Source organism: Panulirus ornatus, chromosome 30, assembly GCF_036320965.1.
Source record: "Panulirus ornatus isolate Po-2019 chromosome 30, ASM3632096v1, whole genome shotgun sequence".
NCBI classification, from domain to species: domain Eukaryota; kingdom Metazoa; phylum Arthropoda; class Malacostraca; order Decapoda; family Palinuridae; genus Panulirus; species Panulirus ornatus.
This window is the reverse complement of record NC_092253.1, coordinates 4741923-4767500: the sequence shown is the minus strand read 5'-3', so window position 1 is coordinate 4767500 and position 25578 is coordinate 4741923. Positions and strand designations below refer to the sequence as shown.

The window sequence follows — 25578 nt, the reverse complement described above, 5'->3', positions numbered from 1 at the left end:
AGGAAGAATGGAAGAGGCGATAAACAGGGTGCGAGAAAAAAGAAACAGGGAAGAGACAGAGTTGGAGCAAGACTGCAACAGTTTGCTAAAAGAGACAAGAGAGATGCCAAGCGAGACAGGATGTGTGTGGGGGGGGGGAAGGATGCAGTGCCTCGGAGGGAGGGAGGGATGAGATGGAAGGGAGCGACTGCAGCAAGAAGAGGAGGAGGAGGCTGGGCTTCAGGGCGCACGGGGGAGTGGGAAGAGGGATGGTGAGATGAAGAAAGGGTGAGGGAGGGGTGTTGAGGAGAAGGAGGTAGCGGAGGTGGTGGTGGTGGCGAAGATGGGTGGTAGGGAGAAGAGGAGAGGACAGGAGAGAGAGGAGAGGACAGGAGGGAGGGGAGGCTACGTCTTCACACAGGGTCCTCAACACATTGTCTTAATTGTCCTTCGCTTTGATGACTGTTGTGGCGGATGCACCTCACGCCCTGTGGTTGCCGAGCGCTTATAATGCCCCGACCGTCCCGTTATTGTGCTGTTATTACACTGATATGCTGCTGTTCTGCCCTCTCTCCCTCCCTCTCCTGTGCCCGGGAACACGCTCTGGGGCGCAAGGCCCCGTAGAACACACCCCGGGATTATAATTATGTATTTACTCTAGCCCATGTAATGTGGCGATGTATCCTAGGTTTCCTGCGTGATCATATTACATATTCCCGCATATGACTACGTGTGTTTACACACACACACACACACACACACACACACACACTGTGCTTAGCGTTGCGACCCACCTATCTAACGGGTTCTGGTTCAAATCTAGGTCAGGAGTGATGGCCCACAGACAACCCAGCTGTTCATCATCCCCTTTCGCGCTCCGTCGATGAATGTGTGGCTGCCTTAAGGTGGGCTATGTATGTATGTGTGTATATGTGTAATGTTCAGACATAGTACAAGATTTGAGACACAGAAACACAAGCGTAATACACAAATTCCCTCTAAAACTCAGTTCTTTGTTCTGAAAGCTACCTCGCTGACAAGGGGGATGGCGAATATGCATGAAAAAGAAAAATATATACATACATATATATATATATATATATATAGAGAGAGAGAGAGAGAGAGAGAGAGAGAGAGAGAGAGAGAGAGAGAGAGAGAGAGAGAGAGAGAGAGAGAGAGCATATTCCTAAATCCAGTCTGATCCGTGTCAAACGGGGTTCGATCTGGGATTAAGTCAGGGTTACAGGATATAGAAATTTTCCACCGCTGCTTTAGCACAATGTGAGCCAATCTGATATTACGAGGTGATGCCCACAGACCATCAGGTCACACGTAGGTTCAGGTAATGTAGACCTTACGACCTGGGACAGACCTGTAGGTAGTTCAAACTCACCCTTGCAACCCGGATCTACCAGTGTTCATCATGTTCTACAATCAACCGGACGCAACGGACATCTAAGTTATGGAGTATCCGGATATCCGGATGTGTGTGCCTCACAGGTCTTGGGTAAAGCTAAAGACAAATAGCCAATTATTTTCTCTTTATAGTTACTTTTCCTTCATCCTCTCCTCCTTCTTTCTCTTTTACGCTGCCTCTACCCTTTCCAATGTCTCTTATCCCCTTTCCAACTCACCTCTTCCTTCCATTCCTTAGTTTTCCTCTACACCCTTATCTTTCCCCTTCCCTTCCCTTCTCTTCCCTCCAACACACACCAACCCCTCACCTGAGAACATTCCTCCATCTTCAGAGCATTTCAATATCTTAAACACACACACACACACACACACACCCTTAGTGACTTTCCCCTTAGCTCTTCCCATTCCCCTCTTACACCCCCTTATCCCCTTACAACCCCCCCTGCCCCTTGTCCTATCAAAGCCAGGCTTAAGCTCTTATCGGGACCTGGGGAGAGGGATGTGGGGAGAGTGTGTATGTGTGGGGAGAGGAGATGGGGAGAAGGCTACCTACGGTGATGGACACTTTGAGCCGCTCCTGTCAAGTTCTTCTCTCCAAGGATTCGCCCCAGACCAAATCAAATCTTCTGTCGCTCTCGCTTCAGGTACCTCATCCATCCCTGAATATATATATATATATATATATATATATATATATATATATATATATATATATATATATATATACAAAGATAGATAGGAAGATTACATATGGATGGTATCTGTGTCTGTGTATAAGGCTATCTAGCTTGTTTATGTTTATGTACCATTTTCTATCGCGTGTTTTTGTGTGTGTACGTCTGTATCTAGTTCCCTAACTGGCAGAACTTCTAACCATGAGCCTCTCTCCCCCCCTAAAAAAAAGTATTACTTGTAATTCCATTTGAATTTAAACTCATAATTATCTACCTGTCATCACAGCTGACAAATTAGACCAATTAGCAACGCCATGATGTGTGTGTGTGTGTGTGTGTGTGTGTGTGTGTGTGTGTGTGTGTGTGTGTGTGTGTGTCTGTGTGTGTGTGTCTGTGTGTGTGTGTGTGCCACGCGTCGACCTGTAGTACTCCACCGGTGAGGCACTGCCTCCCTCCCTCCCTCACCTCATACCAAGCACAGATTCCCATCACCTCTTCTAAATGGCGCTCTTACTTCGCCCTCATTCCCTGCCTCTCCTCCTCATATAACCCAATGTTTCCCATATTTCGCATTTCTTTCTCTGCCACTCTGGCGACATCGAGAGAGGCCTATTGCCTCGCCCTGCCTCGCCTCGCCTCGCCTCGCCTCGTTCTCATGCCTAATGCAGGGGTAGGGGCACCTCCTTGCAATCACTTCCATAAATAATGTTGGGTCGAGGAGGAGGATCTTTGCCCGGCGAGGGGTCGACCAGAAGTCGCCGTCAAAGTCGACCTTCGCCAACTCTCCAGTTCCTCGTGATATCGACGGTCAAGGAGGAGGAGGAGGAGGAGGAGGAGGAGGAGGAGATAACGACGACGACGAACCTCCAAAGTCGTTCGTTAACAACGACGACCTCCACACGAAGTCGTTAGTCCTCGTCATACTTGTTGGTGGTGGGTTTATCGTGGTTTGCTTTGGTTGTTCCAGGTCATTGTTTGTGGGTGGTTGGTTAGGTCTGTTCGTCCAGGTGGTTGTTTGTGGTGGGTTGGATGGGTCGGTTCGTCCAGGTCATTGTTTGTGGTGGGTTGGTGTGGTTCGTCCAGGTGGTTGTTTGTTGTGGGTAGGTCCGTCCAGGTGGTTGTTTGTGGTGGGTAGGTCCATCCAGGTCGTCTGTGCTGGTTAGGTTGATCCAACTGGTCGTTCTCTCAGCCACTGACGCTCTGAAGTCGTCCATCTGATGTGGATGGCTGAGGTTGTTGAGTGAACGAACAGATCGACCAGGCAACAGTGTGCTACACCGCACTTAACCAAATCATACAACAACACTGGAGAAAACCTGCTCTACAATGTTGATTTATGGTATCTATAATACAAACTGGAACATCAATGTTGCAGAGGGTAATATTCCCGTCACATGGGATGGGTCGTAAATCATTCAAAAGAACAACATTATTTTTGCAGACAGCAGAGACGACGTTGGAAACAACACCAATGGAGAAGCTATTGTTTCCACTGTTATATAACGTTCCCATCACTGATATACGACCTTCCCCCCTTTTTTTTTCTTTATATATGATTCAGATGCATAAAACATCAGCGTACTTCATTGTTCATGCTAGTGTTCTGCGATGTCAGTGAGGGGTTGAGGCTGAATTTGAGAAGGAATAGCATTACATTTGGAAGTTAGACGAGGTTGATGTGCTCTCAAAGAAGAGGCGAAATTTGTTGCCAATGAAGAAAGGAAAACAAAAGTTAACCCCTAACAGAGTTCTTTTTTTTGATATGGTAAAAGAGACATCAAAATGGGTGTTCACAAGGACTTTTCTTAACTTTTTGAGTAGTTTCTTAATGGACTGTATGTAACATTTTATATTTTCGGACAGAAGTTTTTCTGTTTATATCAGGAGGTTATGAATGTAGTGACGTATATATATATATATATATATATATATATATATATATATATATATATATATATATTCATATATATATATATATAGACCTGAGTTATTGGTGACCTGGTAATAATCTCTCCCCCCCCCCCCCCCCCTTCAACCCTGACCCCCCAAATGAACGTTGATAATCATCCCACAAAGTCACGTTGGTCCTGCTGATAATCCGGGGTGGCGCCCCATGCCACAGGAATTATCTCCGAGTCTCCCATGATAATCTCCTGATAATCGTCTCTCCCTCACCGGACTCATAAGATTCTCATTTAACATCTCCAGTCGTTTCCTATTCGTGTTTCGAGTTTAAATACTCTATATCTATATTCCTTTATAAACGAAGTAATGTTCTTTTGTTGTATTCGATTCCAAATACTCTGTATCTATATTTCTTCATAAACAAAGTAATATTCTTTTGGGGTATTAGCTTCTAATGGATTATGTTTCGATTCTAAATACTCTGCATCTATATTTCTTTATAAACGAAGCTATATTCTTTTGGGGTATTTGATTCTAATGGATTATGAGTCCAAATACTCTATATCTATATTTCTTCATAAACCAAGTTATATTCTTTTTAGGGGGTATATGATTCTAACAGATTATCGGACAAGTTTGCTTTTTCTATTATACTCAACAGAAAATCTAAAATAATCGATTTACATTACGAGATCTCTTACTCTGTAAAAGACTTTTGTTTTCTCCTTCTCTGTAAATGAGAATGAATCAAAGCCCCGTACAGTGTGTCTGGTTTATTGGAATTCCTGATCTCCTCCAAGGCTGAGACTTCGAGATCTTGAGGGGAAAGTTTTCCTCCTCTCAAGTTCAGGGGCTTCTAATGCAGTGGTTCCTGACCAGGAAGAGGAGGAGGAGGCTTGGTGGTATATGCACGTACACCACTGACGGCGTTCAAAGAGCCATCCAGATGGTCTTGGGAGTACCAATGAAATAGAACGGGAATAGATTTCTATCTTAAGGAATGTTGGACAGTAACAAAATAGAACGTAAATAGATTTCTATCTTAAGGAACGTTGGACAGTAACAAAATAGAAGGGAATCGATTTGGACAGTAACAAAATAGAACGTAAATAGACTTCTGTCTTAAGAAACGTTGGACAGCAACAAAATAGAACGTAAATAGACTTCTGTCTTGAGAAACGTTGGACAGTAACAAAATAGAACGTGAATAGACTTCTATCTTAGAAACGTTGGACAGTAACAAAATAGAACGTAAATAGACTTCTATCTTAAGGGACGTTGGACAGTATACCTCAAAAGATAATCCTCTATCTTAAGTAATGGAAGGCTCGTCGAATCTACCAGTACGTCAAATCATTTTTTGTGTGTGTGTTTCAGCGCGAGTCGAGAAGAAAAAAAAAAAAAGAGGGACACAAAAGTCGAGGAAGAATATGAGATTTGGTAGCGCGCCGCTCAAAGGGGATTGGATACCAGTGGTTTAATCTCGACTCCACGTCGCTACCAGCTAACTTGGAGAGCATCGTCTGGCTGGACAAGGCCTCTTTAGCTGATGCAGCCCGTCAGTTACAGCTTTCCCCCTTCAAGACAGCCTGTCTTGTCTTGTCTGTCTGTCTCTCTGTATGTCCGTCCTACTCCAGTCTGTCTGTTCGTAGAAACATTTCTTTATCTTCTTTGCCTTTTTTTTTCAGGAAATTTATGTAGTCTATCATCCTGCCTCTGTGTGTGTGTGTGTGTGTGTGTGTGTGTGTGTGTGTGTGTGTGTGTGTGTGTGTGGATTCCTTACGAAGGTGATTTCAGAGTGTGTATGGAGGTGTATGTATGTACACCAAGGAATTGGGAGTAAAGGATGATAGATAGATAGACAGATAGATAGATAGATAGATAGGTAGATAGATAGATAGATAGGTAGATAGATAGATAGATAGATAGTGATGCTAAGATAGATAGATAGATGATAGATAGATAGATAGATAGATAGATAGTGATGCTATCACAATCTGACCTTAAACCCGCCCTCAGGGCCATGCCTCCTTATGGCGTTCCCTGAGCCACGCCAATCCGCACCCCCCCCCCCTTCCCTCCACGACACCTCTCCCGGGCCACGCTCCCTGACCACGCCCATCGACGAGGGGGCAGCCGGCCACCCGCCCCGCCCCGCCCCCACTCCCTTTCAAAGGTATGAAATGTCCACAGACTTACGACGAGACCAGAGGACGAAAATCATTCAACCGCATCGACGAACGGAGGAAATGGAGAGAGAGAGAGAGAGAGAGAGAGAGAGAGAGAGAGAGAGAGAGAGAGAGAGAGAGAGAGAGAAGAGAGTATGATTGGTCCGCGTGAAATTGGGCGGGAGAGGAGAGGAGAGAGGAGATGAGAGAGAGAGAGGGACGAGAGATGAGGGAGTGGGAGGGGGAGGTGTAAGTGATGAAAACGTGGCGGGGTCTGGGGAAATAAGGATGGTATTTGCTCTCGGTGAGGGGGGGGCGGGGGGGGGGGGGGCAGGTAGACAGGTATACAAGGTGGGGTTCGTCGCCTCGCCCTTCCACCTCCCAGGTGATAAGAGAGAGAGAGGCCCCCCACGGGTGGGGCTGATCCGCTGGGGAGGAGCAAGTGGGGTTATCATGGGGTGATGGGCGAGTCGCAGGCGAAGTAGGGGGTAGTTCGTGACGGATGGGGATAGGGTATTTGGGGGGCGGGAAGGGAAGGGAAGGGAATGGAATGGAAGGAAGGGAGTTGAGGGATATCGGACACGGGGTGGTGCGTCCTGCGACACACACGTAAGGAACTACGTCACTACGTTATATACGAAGTCACGATTGTTTGATTTTCTTTCATTTCTTTCTCTCATGTTGGTATCTGAAACGTCTGATTCCCCGTCTTCGTTCAGTTCCTACGTTTTCTCTCTCTCTCTCTCTCTCTCTCTCTCTCTCTCTCTCTCTCTCTCTCTCTCTCTCGAAGTGAGAGTCACTACTCTCACAATGGAAAAGAGTGACGCCTTTCCCCAGGAGCGAGTGTTACTACTCTCCCAGGAGTGAGAGCCACGACTCTCCCAGGAGTGAGAGCCACGACTCTCCCAGGAGTGAGAGCAGAGGAGCTGGGAGGCTGCCCAGCTCCCAATACAACCTATCATCGTGAATCTGGCTCCGCTAAGCCTCAGGCCAATGTTAAGTGAATTGTCGTGTAAGTTACACCGCTGGGTCTTCCTCAAGTGTGTGTGTGTGTGTGTGTGTGTGTGTGTGTGTGTGTGTGTTACTAGAAGAGTTTCACACTTGTGTTACCTCGTCTTTTAACCCTGTACAATATACCACGTCGTAATCCAAAGTTTATATATATATATATATATATATATATATGCATCTTACGAGAGATGCATATCTATCGACACGTCTACAAAGGGGAGGATAAAAATGCCTGTCCATTCCACTTGCACCTCAACCCCCAAACCACCACTACCACAGCTAAACCTCACAGCCAATTCTAAACCCACAGTCTTAACCACACACTCACCACAACCACACACTCATAACCACACCCTCAACCACGCCCCAAGACACGCCTCAGCCACGATCCCACACCTACACTAGGAAGCAAACGTGACCTGTGCGAGATGGAGGTGAAGACGACGAAGAGGTCCTGGTAGGAAGGAGGAGGAGGAGGAGGAGGAGAAAAGGAGGTTGGAAGAAGGGGGGCAACGAGTAGGAGGAGACAACTTGAGGATAACAAGCAGGAAGCGGGAACTACGAAGGGGAAAGAGGAGGTAGGAAGAGTAACGAGATGTAAGAGCCACTAACAAGCAGGATTACGAGACCACAAATGTCCTGGGTCAACACAGGCCGTGTGTGTGTGTGTGTGTGTGTGTGTGTGTGTGTGTGTGTGTGTGTGTGTGTGTGTGTGTGTGCCTCTTGCGCCCAAGGTCATGTGCTTCATCTCCTGTATCATCTAACAAACAGAGAAAGACATACAGAACTTTGAAATGAATCACCTATTAAACTCAGAATCCAAAAGACAGTATTTGTGAAGTAGGGACAAAATTGTTAAGGATTACAGTCACTTTCCATTAAATTGGTAATTTCCCTTTGGTATCTCTCACGCCTTAAACCCTCATTCTATATCTATATCATTTCGTTGCATGATGGAGAAAAGGTTCATCCAAGCGTAAAGATAAGGTTAAAAGGAGAAAGGAGAAAAAAAGAAATTGAAGAACACAGTTTGAGGATGATCGCACACACCCTCAGAGATCGTATGAAAGCTGAAGATAGGCAGCACGGCAATTAGGAGACACATGTATGACATCTGTAACAAAGCAATATCGTCTTGATGCAAGGTAACGGTCTCGTACCGAGGAGTTGCCAAGTGCACAATGATGCCACAGAAATCGTGCCCCAGCGCGGCGGTTCACTTCAACAATAAACTGGGCAGTCGCTTCACTGAATAACAACCAAAGTAATAAGCTGAGAGGTAACGAGCGGGTTGACTTGTTCAGAAGAGCCGTTGGTTCTTTAAAACAGGCCTGCGCGGCGGAGTGGTAAAGAGGGCCGTGGAGCGCGCAGGTCTTTGTTTACATCCGCGCTGCGGGAGATACCGTACGCTGTGTGGATTATCGTACTAACAGATGCGGCGGTAAATATCCTGCTCTGTCGGACATTACGTACGAGTAAATACTCATTATAATATTTAATAGCCGTAATGAACGGAGGGTAATGGGTTCATTAATTATATCAGGCATATTCAGAGCTTGAAATCATTTATCAGACTCCGTGCGACTCGTTTACAAAAGCCAATATACATTCAAATTTGGATACATAGTATAATCTCCAACGAGATTCACATCCCTATTAAAATTCAAAGGGGGGTTGAGGAGGAGGAGGGGGAGGGGATGGTTAAAGAAATGAAACGCCAAAAAAATTATGTATATATGCAACGAAAATTTAGGGTAAGTACCATAAAGAAAATGAAAGAGGAGATATTATGTATATTCCCAACGAATCTGGATAAGAAATGCAATCGAGATGGGAGTTAACTTTGCATAGTCTTACATGCTGAATCTGGAGGGTAAAGAAAATGGGAAATGGGTTCTAGTCGGGTGATGAATCCAGCCTGATAATGATGGAGAAGCTGAGGGTCCATTGGTGCCAGAATTATACGATCATCTCCGGGAATTTAAGGGTTTTTGGTCGAGCGTTACGCTCTATCCTCCCCCCATCTTGTGGGCCGAGGGGGAGGGGGAGTAGGAGGTTGTGCCAAGTGGCATACAGGAGGGGAGTAATGTGGGAGGAAAAGAAAAGGGTGGGAAAATTTCTCCCAAGATTTTTTTTCCTCAGTTAATTTCTAAAGGATGTTGACTTAGGTTTTGCTCTCTCTCTCTCTCTCTCTCTCTCTCTCTCTCTCTCTCTCTCTCTCTCTCTCTCTCTCTCTCTCTCTGCTGTGGCTTCGTGATTGCGCTCCACGCGAGAACAGGGCAATGCGGACTCCTTTGGAGCGGATAGGTTCTCGACGAGGTTTTAACTCTTTCCGATGGTAGCCAACAGCCTTTTACACACACACACACACACACACACACACACACACACACACACATATATATATATATATATATATATATATATATATATATATATATATATATATATATATATATAAATAATTCATACTTGCTGCCTTTATTCATTCCCGTCGCCACCCCGCCACACATGAAATGACAACCCCCTTCCCCCGCACGTATTCCCCGTGGACTCATGGGAATATACTTGATCACGCGCAAAATTGTGATCCTTTCCAATATGTATATCCTCCCCTCTCATTTTTTTTTTTAATTTTCCAAAAGAAGGAACAGAAAAGGGGGCCAGGTGAGGATATTCCCTCAAAGGCCCAGTCCTCTGTTCTTGGCGCTACCTCGCTAATGCGGGAAATGACGAATAGTATGAAAAAAAAAGAAATATGTGTGTGTCTGTGTGTGTGTGTGTGTGTGTGTGTGTGTGTGTGTGTGTGTGTGTGTAATCTTAAGACCCTTCTCCACGGAATTCCGTAACTTCGAGGCTGCGCTACATCCAGTATCAGGGTCATGGTGGCCTCTTTTCGAGTGAAAAGTTCCTCAGCGAGACTGAATTCCTTTTTTTTTTTTTTTTGTCCACTGGTGATGTATGATATAACCACCCGGCGTAATATACGAGTATATTTAAAAATGTTTATTTTGGAAGAAATAATTATCCATATCATTATATAAAATCATCATTATATGTAACATATGTCTCACGCAAATTATATTTTCTAAATGATTCATATAATTCCATTTCTTTCATCGTTTTACGTGGAATTGCACACCACTGGTTCGTTCTCTATGTTTGCCCCATTCATATAATCAACCTCAGCAATTATCACCCATTACCTTCTTAATTACAGTCATTTAATGCCTTATTATTCTTCTTGATCAAATCCTTGTTCAGAGCTTCAAAGGAAACTCTGAGGTACGGCGATGCAAGCTTCAAAGAGCCAATGAAAACAAAGGATGGTAACATCTGGGGATTCTGACTGGTTCTCTGTATAGTCCAAAGGCTCCCTTCCCAAAGGCATTTAGCGGTCTTCTGAGGTATCGTCTCGCTAAATTCAATTTTACTATCATTTTTTTTCCCCTCTTGATGAAGTTTCTTCCATTTCTCACGAGATGACGAGAGTAAATATGTATCGCATAAGACAAAGAAGGTACTAGTGTGTGGAATGGTATTTATTTTCCTCGTTTTCTTGTAACGTATTTTACTGTCATCTTGACGTTTTCTTTCCCAGGAGTTTCTTTGCTTAAAAACACAAATCATTTTTTTTTTTACCAAGTCGCATGTTTTCTCTCACTTTCGTTACTCTCTCCTCCTTTCCCTTTCCTTCTCTCCCTCCCTTCCCAGGGAGACTATCCCAGCAACCCTTCCTACCCCTTCCTTTTCTCCCTCTCTCCCTCCCATTCTCTCCATCCCTCCCTCCCTCACTCCTCCCTTTTGCCCTTACCCCCTCCCTCCTCTCCCAGGGAATCTGTTAAAACACCCCCCCCTTCCTTCCCTCCTCTCCCGGGGAGGCTGTTCCATCACCTCTCCCTCCCTCCTAGGTAGCCTGTTCCACGGCTGGCCGGCTGCCGTGGTCTCGTCTATTTACGTCTGAGTTCATCATGTGTTATCTGCTTCCTCCCTCCACTGCGCATACACCTCCTTCATCATCCCCCTGCCCTTTGTTCCCGTCTCTCTCTCTCTCTCTCTCTCTCTCTCTCTCTCTCTCTCTCTCTCTCTCTCTCTCTCTCACTATGTATATATATATATATATATATATATATATATATATATATATATATATATATATATATATATGTGTGTGTGTGTGTGTGTGTGTGTGTGTGTGTGTGTGTGTGTGCGCTCGTGTTTGCATTACATGAGTCACCCAGCCTCCGCCATGGTAGTCACAACTAAGTGATCAAACGGCTGGAAATAATGGATTCTGCCTCTCAAGCACCGATTACACTTTGCTCACGGTAAAGCTAAAAGAAGTGAGGATGATAGAGGGGCAGGGAGGGAGATGGAGGGAGAGGGAGGGAGGGAGGAGAGGACTGGTAACCAACTCCCTTCCTTCCCCCCCTCTTCTTCCCCCTTCCCACCCCAAACCATTCCGCCAGCCAGGTTAAACTAGCAATAAACACAAGTGGAAAGAAAACGCATTTCAGCTTTTACGAGCGACGCGAAAGCCTTGGACCAAAACTCCAATCCCGGTCCGGGAATACTTCTCCAGTAGGGATGGATCCCATGTGGGGGTAGGGTGGTGGAGGGTGCGCCCCACTCCCTCCCACACACACACACACACACACACACACACACACACACACACACACACACACACACTGAAGACAGTATACAGAAGTTTAAAAAGTTGTATGATATTAAGGAATGTTTATGAGATGGGGGCCCCCATGAGTGTAGAACTCCCTTTCCGTACTGTATGAAGAGGTGATTACACACACACACACACACACACACACACACACATGTCGACCTTCACTGCAGCAGTTAAATAAACCGACCCATTCCTGGTAAATGCAATATGGATATTCCTCTAAAATCTTGCTGGCTCTCTCAGAAACCAAAGCATCATTTTCCAGGTTCCAGCATGCCTCAGTACTCCATCTTCCTCCTTCCAGAAATCAACACCTCATCTACACCTCAGTGAGTCTGCTGGCCAATTTCCAAGCCTCTTCCCGGAGGCCTCACATTTATCCTCTATCCTTCATGGAGATTAGTATCTGAATCTTCAGCGTTCCAGAATTCCATAAAGATGTCCATTCTTAAGGATTCGGCCGTTCATCTTCGATGTATCATGAATCCAAGGGTACCCTTTTTGACTTTCCAGTATGCCTCTTATTTCTTCCATGTTCCATGAAACCTGAATTTCACTTGTTACATTTCAGACTGCCACTGTACTCCAGTGTCCAAGGTATAAACGGTTGCTCTCGTGTTTAATGAACCTGGACTTCATTTTCTACGCCGTGTTCCCATTCATCCATGTTTCAGCCATCTTCATAATCACTGTACCCAACGTTTACTTACACCTAGACCTTTCCTGGTAAGAGACTCGTTGAGCTTAGTATTCCTATATCTCACCGAAACCTTCCAGCTCTTCTGTGATCCAGTAACACCTTATCCTCAATGACATACGAAGTACCGCTTTGGCTATGTTCAAGCGTGTGTTAATACTTCCCTGCTCCCTGAAATCCCAACAACTCTTCCTCTACAGATCCGGAGGGTTTAACGCCTCCTGTTCCTCGTTTAATCCTTTCATTGCATCTGGAGAGTGCAACCGACCATTAACACCTCTTCCTACGTCATCCAGCAAGACTTAACATCCTTTCTCAGTACTCCAGAAAAACCTTAGCACCTTCTTTTTGTTTCCACAACTTAAGAAAGAGTAGTACCTCTTTTTTGCCAGCGCTGCAGCGAACACCATCCCTTCTTCTTTCACTTATCCAGCACAACCCAAACCCCTTGCTTAATGTTCCAGCACATCTCAGTACCTTTTATTTCCTAACCCAGCAAGTACTGATAAGCCTTTTTTAAATGCTCCAGCAACCTTCAACTCCTCTTTCACAATGATCCAGTGACCCTCAGCTCGATTCTTCCATTACACAGCGAGGCCTCTGTCCTATTTCTGTAATGCAGTGCGTTTCAGCACCCCATCTTCCATGTTCCAGGACTCCAATTTTCCATGATCCGGATATAACCAGAGATTGTATGACATTAAAGGTAAACTGTCACTGAAATTTCAGCACCTCATCTCTTAATAGCTCACTTTTTTCCACGTTGCTTTGTAAGCGGATGCTTCTATTTTTCCCCTTGCTTTCCATGCGTTATTTCCTCATCTTCTCTTCTTTCTCTTTTCGCCTAAAGTAATTTGATGACATGGATTTGTCATCTGTTTTCCCCTTCTTGCCATGTCGTTTTCTAAACCTTCTGTCATTGTTTACTATTCACTTCATCGTTTTCTTTGGCCCCTTCCATCTTCTTTTCCTTGGTTATCGCCACATTCCCCATCTTTACCTTCCCCACCTCCTCCTCCTTCCTCTTTCCTTCCCCACCTCCTCCTCCTTCTTCTTTCCTTCCTCCTTCCTCCTCGCCTCCCTGCTAGGTTAGATCCACAGTCAACAGCGTGTACGACGCAATACGGCTGGAAGTGGCATCTGTCAATCTTTATGGGGTAATTGTTAAGGATGATGTCTACATCACACTGGGCTAGCAGTGGTGTCTCTCTCTCTCTCTCTCTCTCTCTCTCTCTCTCTCTCTCTCTCTCTCTCTCTCTCTCTCTCTCTCTCTCTCGCACCTCTTCCAATTGTACTGACGTGGTCATTAATCCTGACAAACATTATTCTTTTTCTGTTTTAATTTCAATAACAAGATTATCTTAAAACCTTAAGAGGATATAAACACTATTATTACTATCTTTTTTACCAAGATTTTAGCATATATTCAAATGGAACATTACACATTTAAATCTTGAACTATTTCATCTATAATCTGCATATTTTTCAACTGTTTCTTTTCCAAAAAAAAAAAAAATATCCTTCTGTTTACTGGGATAAACGTTAATCTGTTGTGTATTTTCGAAGATAAAAAGTTCTCATGGCTTTTCACTCTTATATCATTTTTTCTCTAAATAAAAAGTGACTTCCTATTTTGGAAATATAAAAAAGTGGTACTTTTGTCCCTATAGAAATACAACAGAAAGTGTTACTTTCTGTCCCTTTGGAAATACAGCAAAAATTGTCATTTCCTATTTGAAAATGCGAGAAAAAAAGAATACAGCAACTTCTTCCTTTTCGGAAATACAAAAAAAATCATTTTCTTTTTGAATATACAAAAAAATGTCAAGTTCTAATACATTCCATGTCTTTGGAAATACAACAAAAAACGTCTTTTTCTTTCTCCCTCTCGGTACAATGATGCAGAGACATATGACCTTTGACCCTATATTACCCCCGTATGAATGATGGTTGAGAGGGGCAATGACCCTAATGACGTGAATAGCTCTACCCACTCCCTGTATAATGGTCATGAGAGAAATAGCCTCATGAGCTACACCAACGATACCTCCTTAATACTAGCTGATTAAGCTAAGTAATTAGACACTTCATCATGATTGTTAGCTCAATTCCATACATTCAAATCAGTTTGATCCGTTCAGTTCTACCCAGTGTCTTCCTCAAGTGCCATCTCATGGTCATTTTTGCGCCCGCCCCTTGTCTTTTCCTTTTTCCTTTTCAACACAACTTCGAAATTCGGAAGTTGGAATTTTCGGAAATTCTCGTTAGCCATGTCTGGAACGTGGATAACCCTATACGACCGTCGACTGACCTTTGACCTTTCCAGGTCGGCACGAAACATCAGGCCTCTGGAGGTCCAGTTACGTAGGCCCACATATCCATTAACACAAGTCTGGAATGACGTAAAGACTGGAGGCTTAAAGGTGTGAGGGAATCGAGGGATGGTATGATGGAGTCTACCTATATCTGTCTGTCTGTGAAGAGAATTACGTAGGAAACAGCTTACCAGGGAATCTTCACCCTAACCACAGTGGACATCAACATTTGCAATTAACACTACAACTCCTTCCTTCCCCAAGTAATTTCTTGATAGCCCTGGAGGTGATAATAATCATCTTTGATTATCATCATAATCAATACCATTGTTATCATGAATAGCCTCATCATCATTACCATAATCATCAGACCTCGTCCATAGGGACATCGTAACTCAAGAGTCGCAAATTAGGTCTAACAAGGAACTAATGGAATGAACCAATAACCTTGGGAAGTGACCCGTAGCGAGCCAATTCTCCTGATCCCTGAGCTAAACTTTCCGCTGTGTTTATTCCACTCTGGGCCGCTGGCTGGCTGAGGCTCCCCCCCCCCCCGTGCCTACCTACCAAACTACCTAACTGTCCGTCCGTCCTGCAGCTCCTACTGAACATCGAAGTGCTTTCCCTCCCGACGGGTCGATGTCCTCCTTCAGCCGCGAGGTGGTCTCTCTCTCTCTCTCTCTCTCTCTCTCTCTCTCTCTCTCTCTCTCTCTCTCTCTCTCTCTCTCTCTTTCGATAGTTCGAGCCTACCCCTTCCTCCAGCCTCGAACTTCCTCCCTTCCCCGACGGCTCGACCTATTCCCAACGGGTCTATATCTCTTCCTCCTCCTCCTCCTCCTCCTCACACATAAAAACTTTTACCTGGAATAGTATTTCGCTGCATTATTGCAGGTACCCGTCGCCCACACGGCCCTCCCTCTGTTACATTAGTGAATTAAGTGGGGAGGGTTCAAGTTGCTGAGACGGGTTGGCCACGAATGCTCCACCCCGCCTGTCGCAACCCGAGATGAGGAGGGTGGCTGGCTGGCTGGCTGGCTGGGCGGGAGAGGAGGAGGAGGAGGAGGAGAGAGAGAGAGAGAGAGAGAGAGAGAGAGAGAGAGAGAGAGAGAGAGAGAGAGAGAGAGAGAGAGAAATCCCCTGGGAAGTGTTCCCTTATGATGTTCTCGGCTGGTGAGGGAGTATGTATGTGTCGGCGGGTCCTGCGGAAGTCGCTGGCGGCTATTTCATTTTATTAGGAGGGAGGGAAGGAGGAAGAGGAGGGGAGGAGAGGACCCCGAGGACTTGCGGAAAGGAGTGACGGAGGGAGGGAGGAATGGTGGAGAAGAAGAAGTAGAAGGTGGAAGGGGAGGAAGGAGAGGAGGAGGAAGGGGAGAAGGAGGGAAATCTCAAGGGGATGACTGGGGTGAGAGTGAAGGGGTGGGTGTGAATAAATGGTCAAAGTAATTACTTAAAGAGAGGACAAGAGAGTGGGGAGAAAGGAGTTAGTGAGCGGAGAGAGAGAGAGAGAGAGAGAGAGAGAGAGAGAGAGAGAGAGAGAGAGAGAGAGAGAGAGAGAGAGAGAGAGAGAGAGAGAGAGAGAGAGAGAGAGAGAGCACTAGAGAACCGAGCACTTGCACACACACACACACACACACACACACAGTTCCCAGACCTGTGTAATAACACAGGTGAAGACGATTTACCGAGATCCCTCAGCTGATATGTAAACACGAGCCTTAGTATAGTGATGACCCTCGCCCCAGCCAGGTGTACATTGTGTGTGTGTGTGTGTGTGTGTGTGTGTGTGTGTGTGTGTCTGTATGTCTGCCTTTATCCAAACTCCCAGCAAAACGTCAACACACACGTCAGAACACCTTGATCACACTAGTTACGGACACTGAAGTCAACACCTGCTAATCTCATACTCGCTGGACCCCCCCCCCACGATGCACACAGCCACACAGACCAGGAACGCACCCTTCCTCCACCCGCGACAGAAACACTCGAACTCATCATCCTTACTGTCCCTCAGAATCATCAAACACTCGAACTCATCCTCGCTGTCCCCCCAGAATCCTGCTTTTAAAGGATGCCCTCCATGTAGTATCTCTCACGACTGTGTCTCCTAATTGTTGACGAACTTCTCCTCGTCCATTTTAAGGACAGGATGGCCATTACCTTGGTGGCTTCTTACGAGGAAATACAAAGAGAATTGCCGCCGTGTCTCCTTGATTACTGACGACATCTTTCTCCGCCTCCCCCCCACACACACACGACGCTCCGCCCGGTGAGCAGGTCATGAAATTCTGACAGCCACACTCACACACACACACACACACACACACACACACACACACACACACACACACACACGTCGAGAGCTATATCGCCGAAGGAAAATCTCGAAATGAATATCACCAGAGGAATATTGTCAGAGAATTATCGCCATAGGAATATCGCAAAAGAGCTTTATATCCCACCGGTCCAAACAAGCCCCTTGAGGAATATCGTCAGGGGAATATCACCTGAGGAATAATATCGCAAGAGAGTTATATCCCACCGCTGCCCGTCAAGCCCTTAAGGAATATCGCCAGAGGAATATCGCGAGAGAGAGAGAGAGAGAGAGAGAGAGAGAGAGAGAGAGAGAGAGAGAGAGAGAGAGAGAGAGAGAGAGAGAGCAATATCGCACCGCTGCCGACAAGCCCCTTGCAAGGACCGGCCGGGACGCGCCATGACGCGATATTTCTCAAATTCCTTTATCGGGAGATGCGTGAGGGAGACCAGGCGATGAGGCGAGGCTGGTGGTGGTGCTTCCTGCTGAGCTATACCTCCCGTGGCCCCCTCGAGACCTGAGGTGGATGGCAATGATGATGACGTCGCCATTAAGGAAGCGGGAGGAGGAGGAGGTGGGGAGGAGGACGGACGGTGGTGGTGAAGGAAAAGTTGGGGGGGTATGAATGGTTGGGGGGGTTGTGTGACACTGCATTAGGAGGGGTGGGAGGCAGGTGGAGGGTGGGTGGATAGTGGGTGGTGAGATGTGGTGGGGATTGCTAATGGGTAATGGGGTGGGTCAGGGGTACGTCTCATGATGGTGAGGGGTCTATTGTTATCGTGGCAGGATGAAGGGGCGCTTCTAATGACGTAATGGGTGGAATAGGAGGGACTAATGGGAGGGTTTAGGGGTTTATTTCTAATGACGTAATGGGCGTAATGGCACAGTGGTAATGGGAGGGTCAGGAGGCAAGTGTAATGGTCTTAAAAGCCTGGAATTTACCTCAAGACTGTGACTGTTGTGGAGGAAGAACTCTGTGTTACTCTCGAAGGGTTTTTTTTTCCCCTTTCCTTTTTCTTTCTCTTTTCTGGTGTGTGTGTGTGTGTGTGTGTGTGTGTGTGTGTGTGTGTGTGTGTGTGTGTGTTCTGCTATCTCTTTGCCTCTCATTTCATCTTTCTTGTGTTTTCAATGATCTTACCGCGTTTGACTCTCTCTCTCTCTCTCTCTCTCTCTCTCTCTCTCTCTCTCTCTCTCTCTCTCTCTCTCTCTCTCACACACACACACACACACACACACAAAATCCTTGGAAATCCAGATGTCTGCAGGCAGACAAAATCAATACCGTCACATCTAACAGACGATTAATTACGTGAATTACACGAAAACGTATGAAAGATGACTTTTCATTCGTCATCTGTCGTCGCATGCAACAACATCTGCGTATGCTCAGGGTCGATACAGTCTAACATCACCCTTAAATCTCTTCTCCATGAGGGTGATCTCCCAGTAAACCTCAGCTGTACTTGCTTAGTTGATCCAAGGAACAATAAACCTTAAATAACCTATTGGTAAGTACTAAATTCTCTTAACCAACCATAATTGAGGGCTGCAGGGAGTTTTTCCATACGAAGGAAGTAAATATGACTCTTACTTCTTCTATCTATTGGTGCTTATAATCATATCGCACTCCTCAGTGCACCCCCACGACTTTAAGAAGTTATTTTCACCCTTAAATTCCCTAGCTATTTGCTCCATATTCCATTCAAAGACTCAAACGGAGGTATGTATCCAAATGGACAAATATGAATAGTGCCATTTTCGCCCTTAGTTCACCCTGACATTGATGCTGATTTCCAACAAAGTATCCTATACACCTTGCGATTTAAGACAGGCCACTTTGGCCTTTCACCATCCCTTACAGTTGGATACGACAAGACGATCCTTGAGCACAACAGGACGGATGGAAGGCAGACTAAAGTCAGAAGATGGACAGACAGACAAAAGGCGAGGGACAAAGATTGGCAATCAACAGCTACCTGAACCATTCAGATATTCATTTATCTATTCAATATCTACATCTATTATCTTATTTTATTTTCTAATATCTACGTATATGCACTTTTATCATCCATATCTGTTCAGTGACTATTTTGTACTGCCTCTATTTTCACTCTGCTCCTTTCTAAGTTTGGTTTTCTGTCTTTATCTACATCTCTTTATCTGTATTTGACTTTTCTCTTTCCTCCGCTACTAAACCGCGAACTGAATGACTATTCCGCCTGTGAGTAAGAGACGACTGAACCTCCTAATGGGTATGGAGTCCAATCCCATCCTTCGGGGGTGAGATATAAACGAAAGAGCTTCACATCACCGTCAGTAATGGGTGTGAACACCGCCTCCATCCCTTATGAGGTGCTAAAAATCAAGTGCGAATCAGGTACGAGCCGAGCAAAGGGTGGGCGGGGAGGATCCAAACCTATTGCGAGGCGATAAAGATCCAGAGGTGAACGACATCATCAACGATAATGAGGTTGGGAGTCACTGCCTGTAACAGCCGTCCAGGGACAAGTGCATGGAGAAACAGGTGGAAGGGGACGGGGGGGGTCCTCCTCCAGGATCCTCCTCCAACACAGGTGGGAGTGGGTCGTCCTCCTCCTCCTCCTCCTCCAACACGGGTGAGGGGCCTCTCCCAATACAGGTGGGGTTGGTTCCCTCTCCAACACTCGGCCCTCATACTACAAGACATTAGTGCCAGCAGACTGCCTGCTCGTCTGTGGGCCCCAAAGTACCAGATGGTCTGTGGACTCCAAGGTACCAAATGGTCTATGGCTCCCAAGGTACCAGATGGTCTGTGGGCCCCAAGGTAACAGATGGTCTATGGGCACCAAGGTCCCAGCGACTCTGTCTGTCTGTCTGTGGCCCCCACAGTGCTACCCTAAAACCAGCAGGCACGCTTCCTCCCAGAAACTCTCAAATCCCAGCTCGGAGGTTTAACAGCTGCCAAACAGCCTCGTCCAATTATATCTTCATTTTATGACACAGTCCCTTAAAACAGTTGGCGGACTCCCACTGGGTCAAGGGCCAGTTAGGAACGGGCAAGTGTGATTACGTGTAAGTCCAGCTGCTGAGAGAGACAGAAGAGAGAGAGAGAGAGAGAGAGAGAGAGAGAGAGAGAGAGAGAGAGAGAGAGAGAGTGTTAAACCAGGACAAGGAGAGACATAAAAACAAAGAGAAATAGAAACAAAAAAAAAAAATGCACGACAAAATCGTATGAAAGATTAGAGACAAAAGCGATGCACACAGACACACAGACACACACACACACACACACACACACACACAGAGTCACTGTCATATAAATGCGCGGGAAAAACAATCAGGATCGAACGAGAAGAATAGTTGCCTCAGCTACATGTAGAGCTCATGGCCTCCAAGCGTGAAGCTTTTCTTCCCGTGTGTACCGGCAGGTGATAACGAAATGGTGATAAACAAGTGATAACAAATTGGCAATAAAAATTAGATTATAATAGATTGGTACATGAACATGGGTTACAGCAACTTGATACATGAAGATAGGTAAACATTTGGTAACAACAAATAGGTGACAACAAACTGGTACTTCAAAAAACAAAGTAATATGAAACTGGTAATGACATATCAGCCCACCGACCATGTATAATCGGATCAGTGAACACAAAAACCCCTCAAAAAACCAGAGGCCATACAGGTTATATGGGCTTATGTTCGTGATTGTCATGATGCGCCATTGGTGCTGTCATGAGAGACGTGATGAGCCAAAAGGAAGAAGAAGAAAAAAAAGGAGATGATCAATGGGCCTTTGAGAAACCAAAAGAAGATAGCCAAGAAGAGGGGAAATAGGGAGACACTAAAGCCACGTCTGGTGAGCCAAAGGAATATGAAAGATAAAGGAGTGCATAGGAGAAAAGATAAAGGAGTGCATAGGAGAAATAGATAACATAGGGTCTGTTTCCAATTAGAGATATTGTAGATAACCGAGGTTATGATAGAACAATTAAAAGGCTCTCTTTCCTCTCTCCCTCCACTCCCTTTGGCAACAAACAGCCAGCAGAATTAAAAACAAAATGGATTTCTGAAGTGAAAGAAGCATAGAATTTCAAAGGAAAGAACGAAATGGAATACTTATTGGCTAGTGTGTACACTGACTGCCTTACCTTACTGCGCTATGATATACTACTGTAGACTACAATGAGCTATAGACTACGCTACCTTTAGGAAAGTGACTTTTCAAGTCAACGAAGTTATCTTTCGAGTCTTGGATTAAAAGAAAACGAGTTTGGTATACGATTGTTGACTGACATTCTTTTTTTCTATCTTTTTCATTCAGTAAATACTCGAACTGAGGAAATATTTGTTCAAAGGTTTTCGTTTCTTTTTTTTTTCTCTCTGAAGCGTTTATAGTTTTTGCATGAACAATGGTTGCCATCGGGTTGTTCTGGTGTTTTTTGCATGGTTGGTTCAAGTGGCAAAGAAGAGTTTTCTCCCGTTATCATTACATCTTTAGCCTTCCTTCTGGTTGCTCTGGTGATTGTATGGCAGTGCAGCCTCTAAAGAGGCCTTCATGACTCACAGGGCAGAATTGACTTGGAATTTTGAAAAAACTTGTATTCAAAAGTCGTCACGTAGCAGCATCATGTCTCCTGAGAGAGAGAGAGAGAGAGAGAGAGAGAGAGAGAGAGAGAGAGAGAGAGAGAGAGAGTCTGATTATTCCTAAGCGTCTTTTCATATAGTACGTTTCATAGAGCTGGAATTAGTTGTGTCGCACTACTTTGTACTTATTCAATTTTTTTTCGTCCATCTTTGTCATACGGGCAACAGAAGTGGTCGACGTTCCAAGCTATAAACATCCAGCAGTCGATCTCTGTTACTGGTCGTTGTTGTGCACTATTCAGCGCACGTCGTTGAAAACGACCTTACGATCATTGTCGTCATTCACTTTGGACAAACGAGCTGTGGACATTCTATACTCACGTTTAGTAATCAGATCGCCAAAGTGAATAACTTTTCAAGACGTCGGCGTCGAATCTCATATGCCACTCCCAACAATTCTTCAATTCATTTAGATCCCTTGCAATTATTTTACCGTCTTGCTCATTTATAGCTCTACCTCTTGGTCTTGTATCAAAGGCAAATTCTGAGATCTGGGATTTCAGGCCCGCTTTCAAAACGTGTATGTATATCGTAAGAAGAATATGGAGGCCAAGAACCGATCCCTAAGGCACTCCACTTGTCACGTTCTGGCGGTCCAAGACTTCGTTATCTAACTACACTTTGCTTCCTACATGGGTAAGTCAGTCTCCAATCTACATATATATATATAGTTCACCCTCTTTGGCCATGCTTTGTGATTTAAAAAGTCTTTTGTACAGTCTTTTGTCGTAAGTCTTTTGAAAATATAAGTATATCACTTCTCTAAGTACTTTTGAATCCCAGTTTTCGTATATAACATGAACTGTGATTAATATTTTAGATAAGATTTCTTCGTTACGGAAGCCATGCTGATCGTTCGCTACCACATTGTAACCCAGAAGCTTCATAATTTTGTCTCGTTTCCTCTTGTTCCCTCGTCTTGCCTAAAACCGACGTGAGACCGTGTGTGCAACGACTTACGACGCATTTCTTATCTCCTTTCGTATGTCTTTCGAAGTGACATATCCCACAATGGCTGGAAGGAAACTGGTGATGAAAAAAAAGAAAAGGAGAAAGTTTTTCAAATCCACTCTAGTAGAAACCGGAAGGATAGGTTATGAGGTGAAAAAAAAAACATGTAATAAATACTTAAAAGACAACGGAACGAGATAAGTAAGAACGAGATACGACGCAAACAAAAGGTCACCACATCTTACGACTGCAGGAGACAGATGGTGAGGTGGTGGCCCTCCCTCCTACAATCCCCCACTGTCCCAGGCGCTGGTGACACACTAAGAGAATTTGGCTGCCAGTGTTTGAAAACACGATATTCCTTTATCCTTAAAATTCATCTATTTTGAGTTTTCTTACGTCTGCCGGTACCCACATCTGCGCAAGCGCTTTGCATTACCAAGTCTGCGCTGTTCTATCACTTTCTGGATGTGTCTTAAAAGTACTAATCTGCTTAAGAGTAAACTGGTGTTATAAAGGTGCTTATTAGGGTGAACGAAGATTGGAATGCCTGGAGAGGATTCTCCACCACGTATCCTGACCTGCTAAAGAAACTGACGCTGTTAAAGGAGATCTGTGGCTGCCATAAAGCTGTCAACTGCCTCATTCTTCTTTGGCTTAATGACGTGAGCTCTGTGACTCTTGTTCATGCGAGGACGTTCCGCTCTTAATCTCTCCTCTTCATTAAGAATCATTGTAGGATAATAAAGCTATTTTCTTTTTTCTTCCTTTGACGATCACTGTATTACATTTACCGTCAGAACCATTGGCGATAACTCTTCAAGAATCCTTAAGACATCTTGATTCACTGGTCATTAGACGAAGTCGTCTTTCCGACGTTATGCGGAAGTCCCGTATCCCTTAACCTCCTCGTGGGTTTGAGGAGTACAAAGGGGGAGATGAACTCTGGAGATGACTAAATATATATATTCGAAGAGGACCTGAAATATGACCCTGAGCCACTTGATACCGTAGCTCCATCAAAAACGTCTTGAAGAAGAACTCCATAAGTTAAGGACCTCGGAACTTCTAGAAGTAGCCTAGAGTATCATAGTAAGTCCCTTTAAGTAGCTCTCTAACCCCCCCCCCACCATCCCCCCCCACAAAAAAGGCGCTTTAGGACGGTGCCTGAGATGCCATACAAAGATCCTGAGAGAGAGAGAGAGAGAGAGAGAGAGAGAGAGAGAGAGAGAGAGAGAGAGAGAGAGAGAGAGAGAGAGAGACTTAAACCATAAAATGATAATGGCCGTGAAACGCGTTGAACGCACTAAGGGGCCCAGCAAGGGTCCTAAGACCCGAGACGGACGCAAGAAGGAGTCAGGAAGGACCCCGAGGTGCTTAGGAACGCAGAGAAGCGCCCTGGTGGATTGAGGGATCAAGGAAAGATTCCAGGGCACTGAAGGATCCAGGGAAGACCTCGGGGAGATGAAGGTCTAAGAAAAGATCCCAGGGGCACAGAGAGACCTGGGCAATAACCCCAGGGACACAGAAAGACCTGTGGGTAATAACCCCAGGGACACAGAGAGACCTCTGGGCAATAACCCCAGGGACACAGAGAGACCTCTGGGCAATAACCCCAAGGGATACAGAGAGGCCTCTGGGCAATAACCCCAAGGGACACAGAGAGACCTCTGGGCAATAACCCCAGGGACACAGAGAGACCTCTAGGCAATAACCCCAGGGACACAGAGAGACCTCTGGGCAATAACCCCAGGGACACAGAGAGACCTAGGCAATAACCCCAGGGACACAGAGAGACCTCTGGGCAATAACCCCAGGGACACAGAAAGACCTCTGGGTAATAACCCCAGGGACACAGAGAGACTAGGAAAATAACCCCAGGGTCATTGAAGAGACCCCCCCGCCCTGGAGGACAAGAAGAAGAAAAAGACCCTCCTGGAGACCACGAAGGCCTGGGTATAGACCTACCTCGTTGATCCTCACACCGCAGAAATCTTCGTCCTCTTTGTCCGTGATGAGCGGTAGCTTGAGCGTGACGTGGTTCGACCCGTCCCCCACGGCCATACACTCAGGTTTCCGGAAGTCCCGCGAGTGGACCGCGCCTGCGACAGAGGTCACATAAGGTCATCACCATCATCGGTGGACGTGAGGTCAGGTTAGCATTGATAAGAAGAGGGAAAGCTCCTGTGAGGAGGAGGAGGAGGAGGTCATTTAAGGTTACTGGAGGATAGAGATAATTGAGATCATTTAAAGGATCTAAGGACTTGGGTAAGTACATGTCGTTCAAGAAGGGGATATGGGTGATTTTAGGTCATTAGAGAGAGGGAAAATAGGTGAATACTGGTCATTAGGAAAGGGGAAAGTGAAATTTCGGGTCATTTGGGAATGGGGTAATGAGTGAATTCAGGTCATTAAAGAGGGGAAATTAGATGAGTTTAGGTCATTAAGTAGAACCCAAATGAGTTGCGGTTATTAGGGAAGAGGAGATTGATTTTAGGGTATTAAGAAAGGGGAAAACTGAGTGAGCTCAGGTTATTAAGGAAGGGGATAATGGGTGATTTAAGGTCATTACCGAAATATCTATGGATTAGCTTACACAAGTTAATGGTCTTACACGAGTCTTGAAGAGATAAGCATGTGAATATAATCAAACATTACCGACACTCTCTCTCTCTCTCTCTCTCTCTCTCTCTCTCTCTCTCTCTCTCTCTCTCTCTCTCTCTCTCACACACACACACACACACACACACACACACACACTTTCCGTTGTCTGAACCTTTATAAAACCCTTCTCCCAACAGTAAACTATTAAGACCAGGGATTAATTAAGAAAGGAAT

The 25578-nt window shown here is 45.2% G+C and overlaps 1 protein-coding gene across 1 annotated transcript in view; it reads right to left on the bottom strand.

Annotated features, from left to right (window-relative positions):
* LOC139758341 (uncharacterized) overlaps window positions 1-25578 on the bottom strand; it is a 277842-nt gene that overhangs the window by 42537 nt on the left and 209727 nt on the right. The window contains exon 3 of the mRNA XM_071679630.1: window positions 24709-24842. Within this exon, the coding sequence (XP_071535731.1) occupies window positions 24709-24842 (134 nt within the window). The remainder of the gene's footprint in view (window positions 1-24708; window positions 24843-25578) is intronic.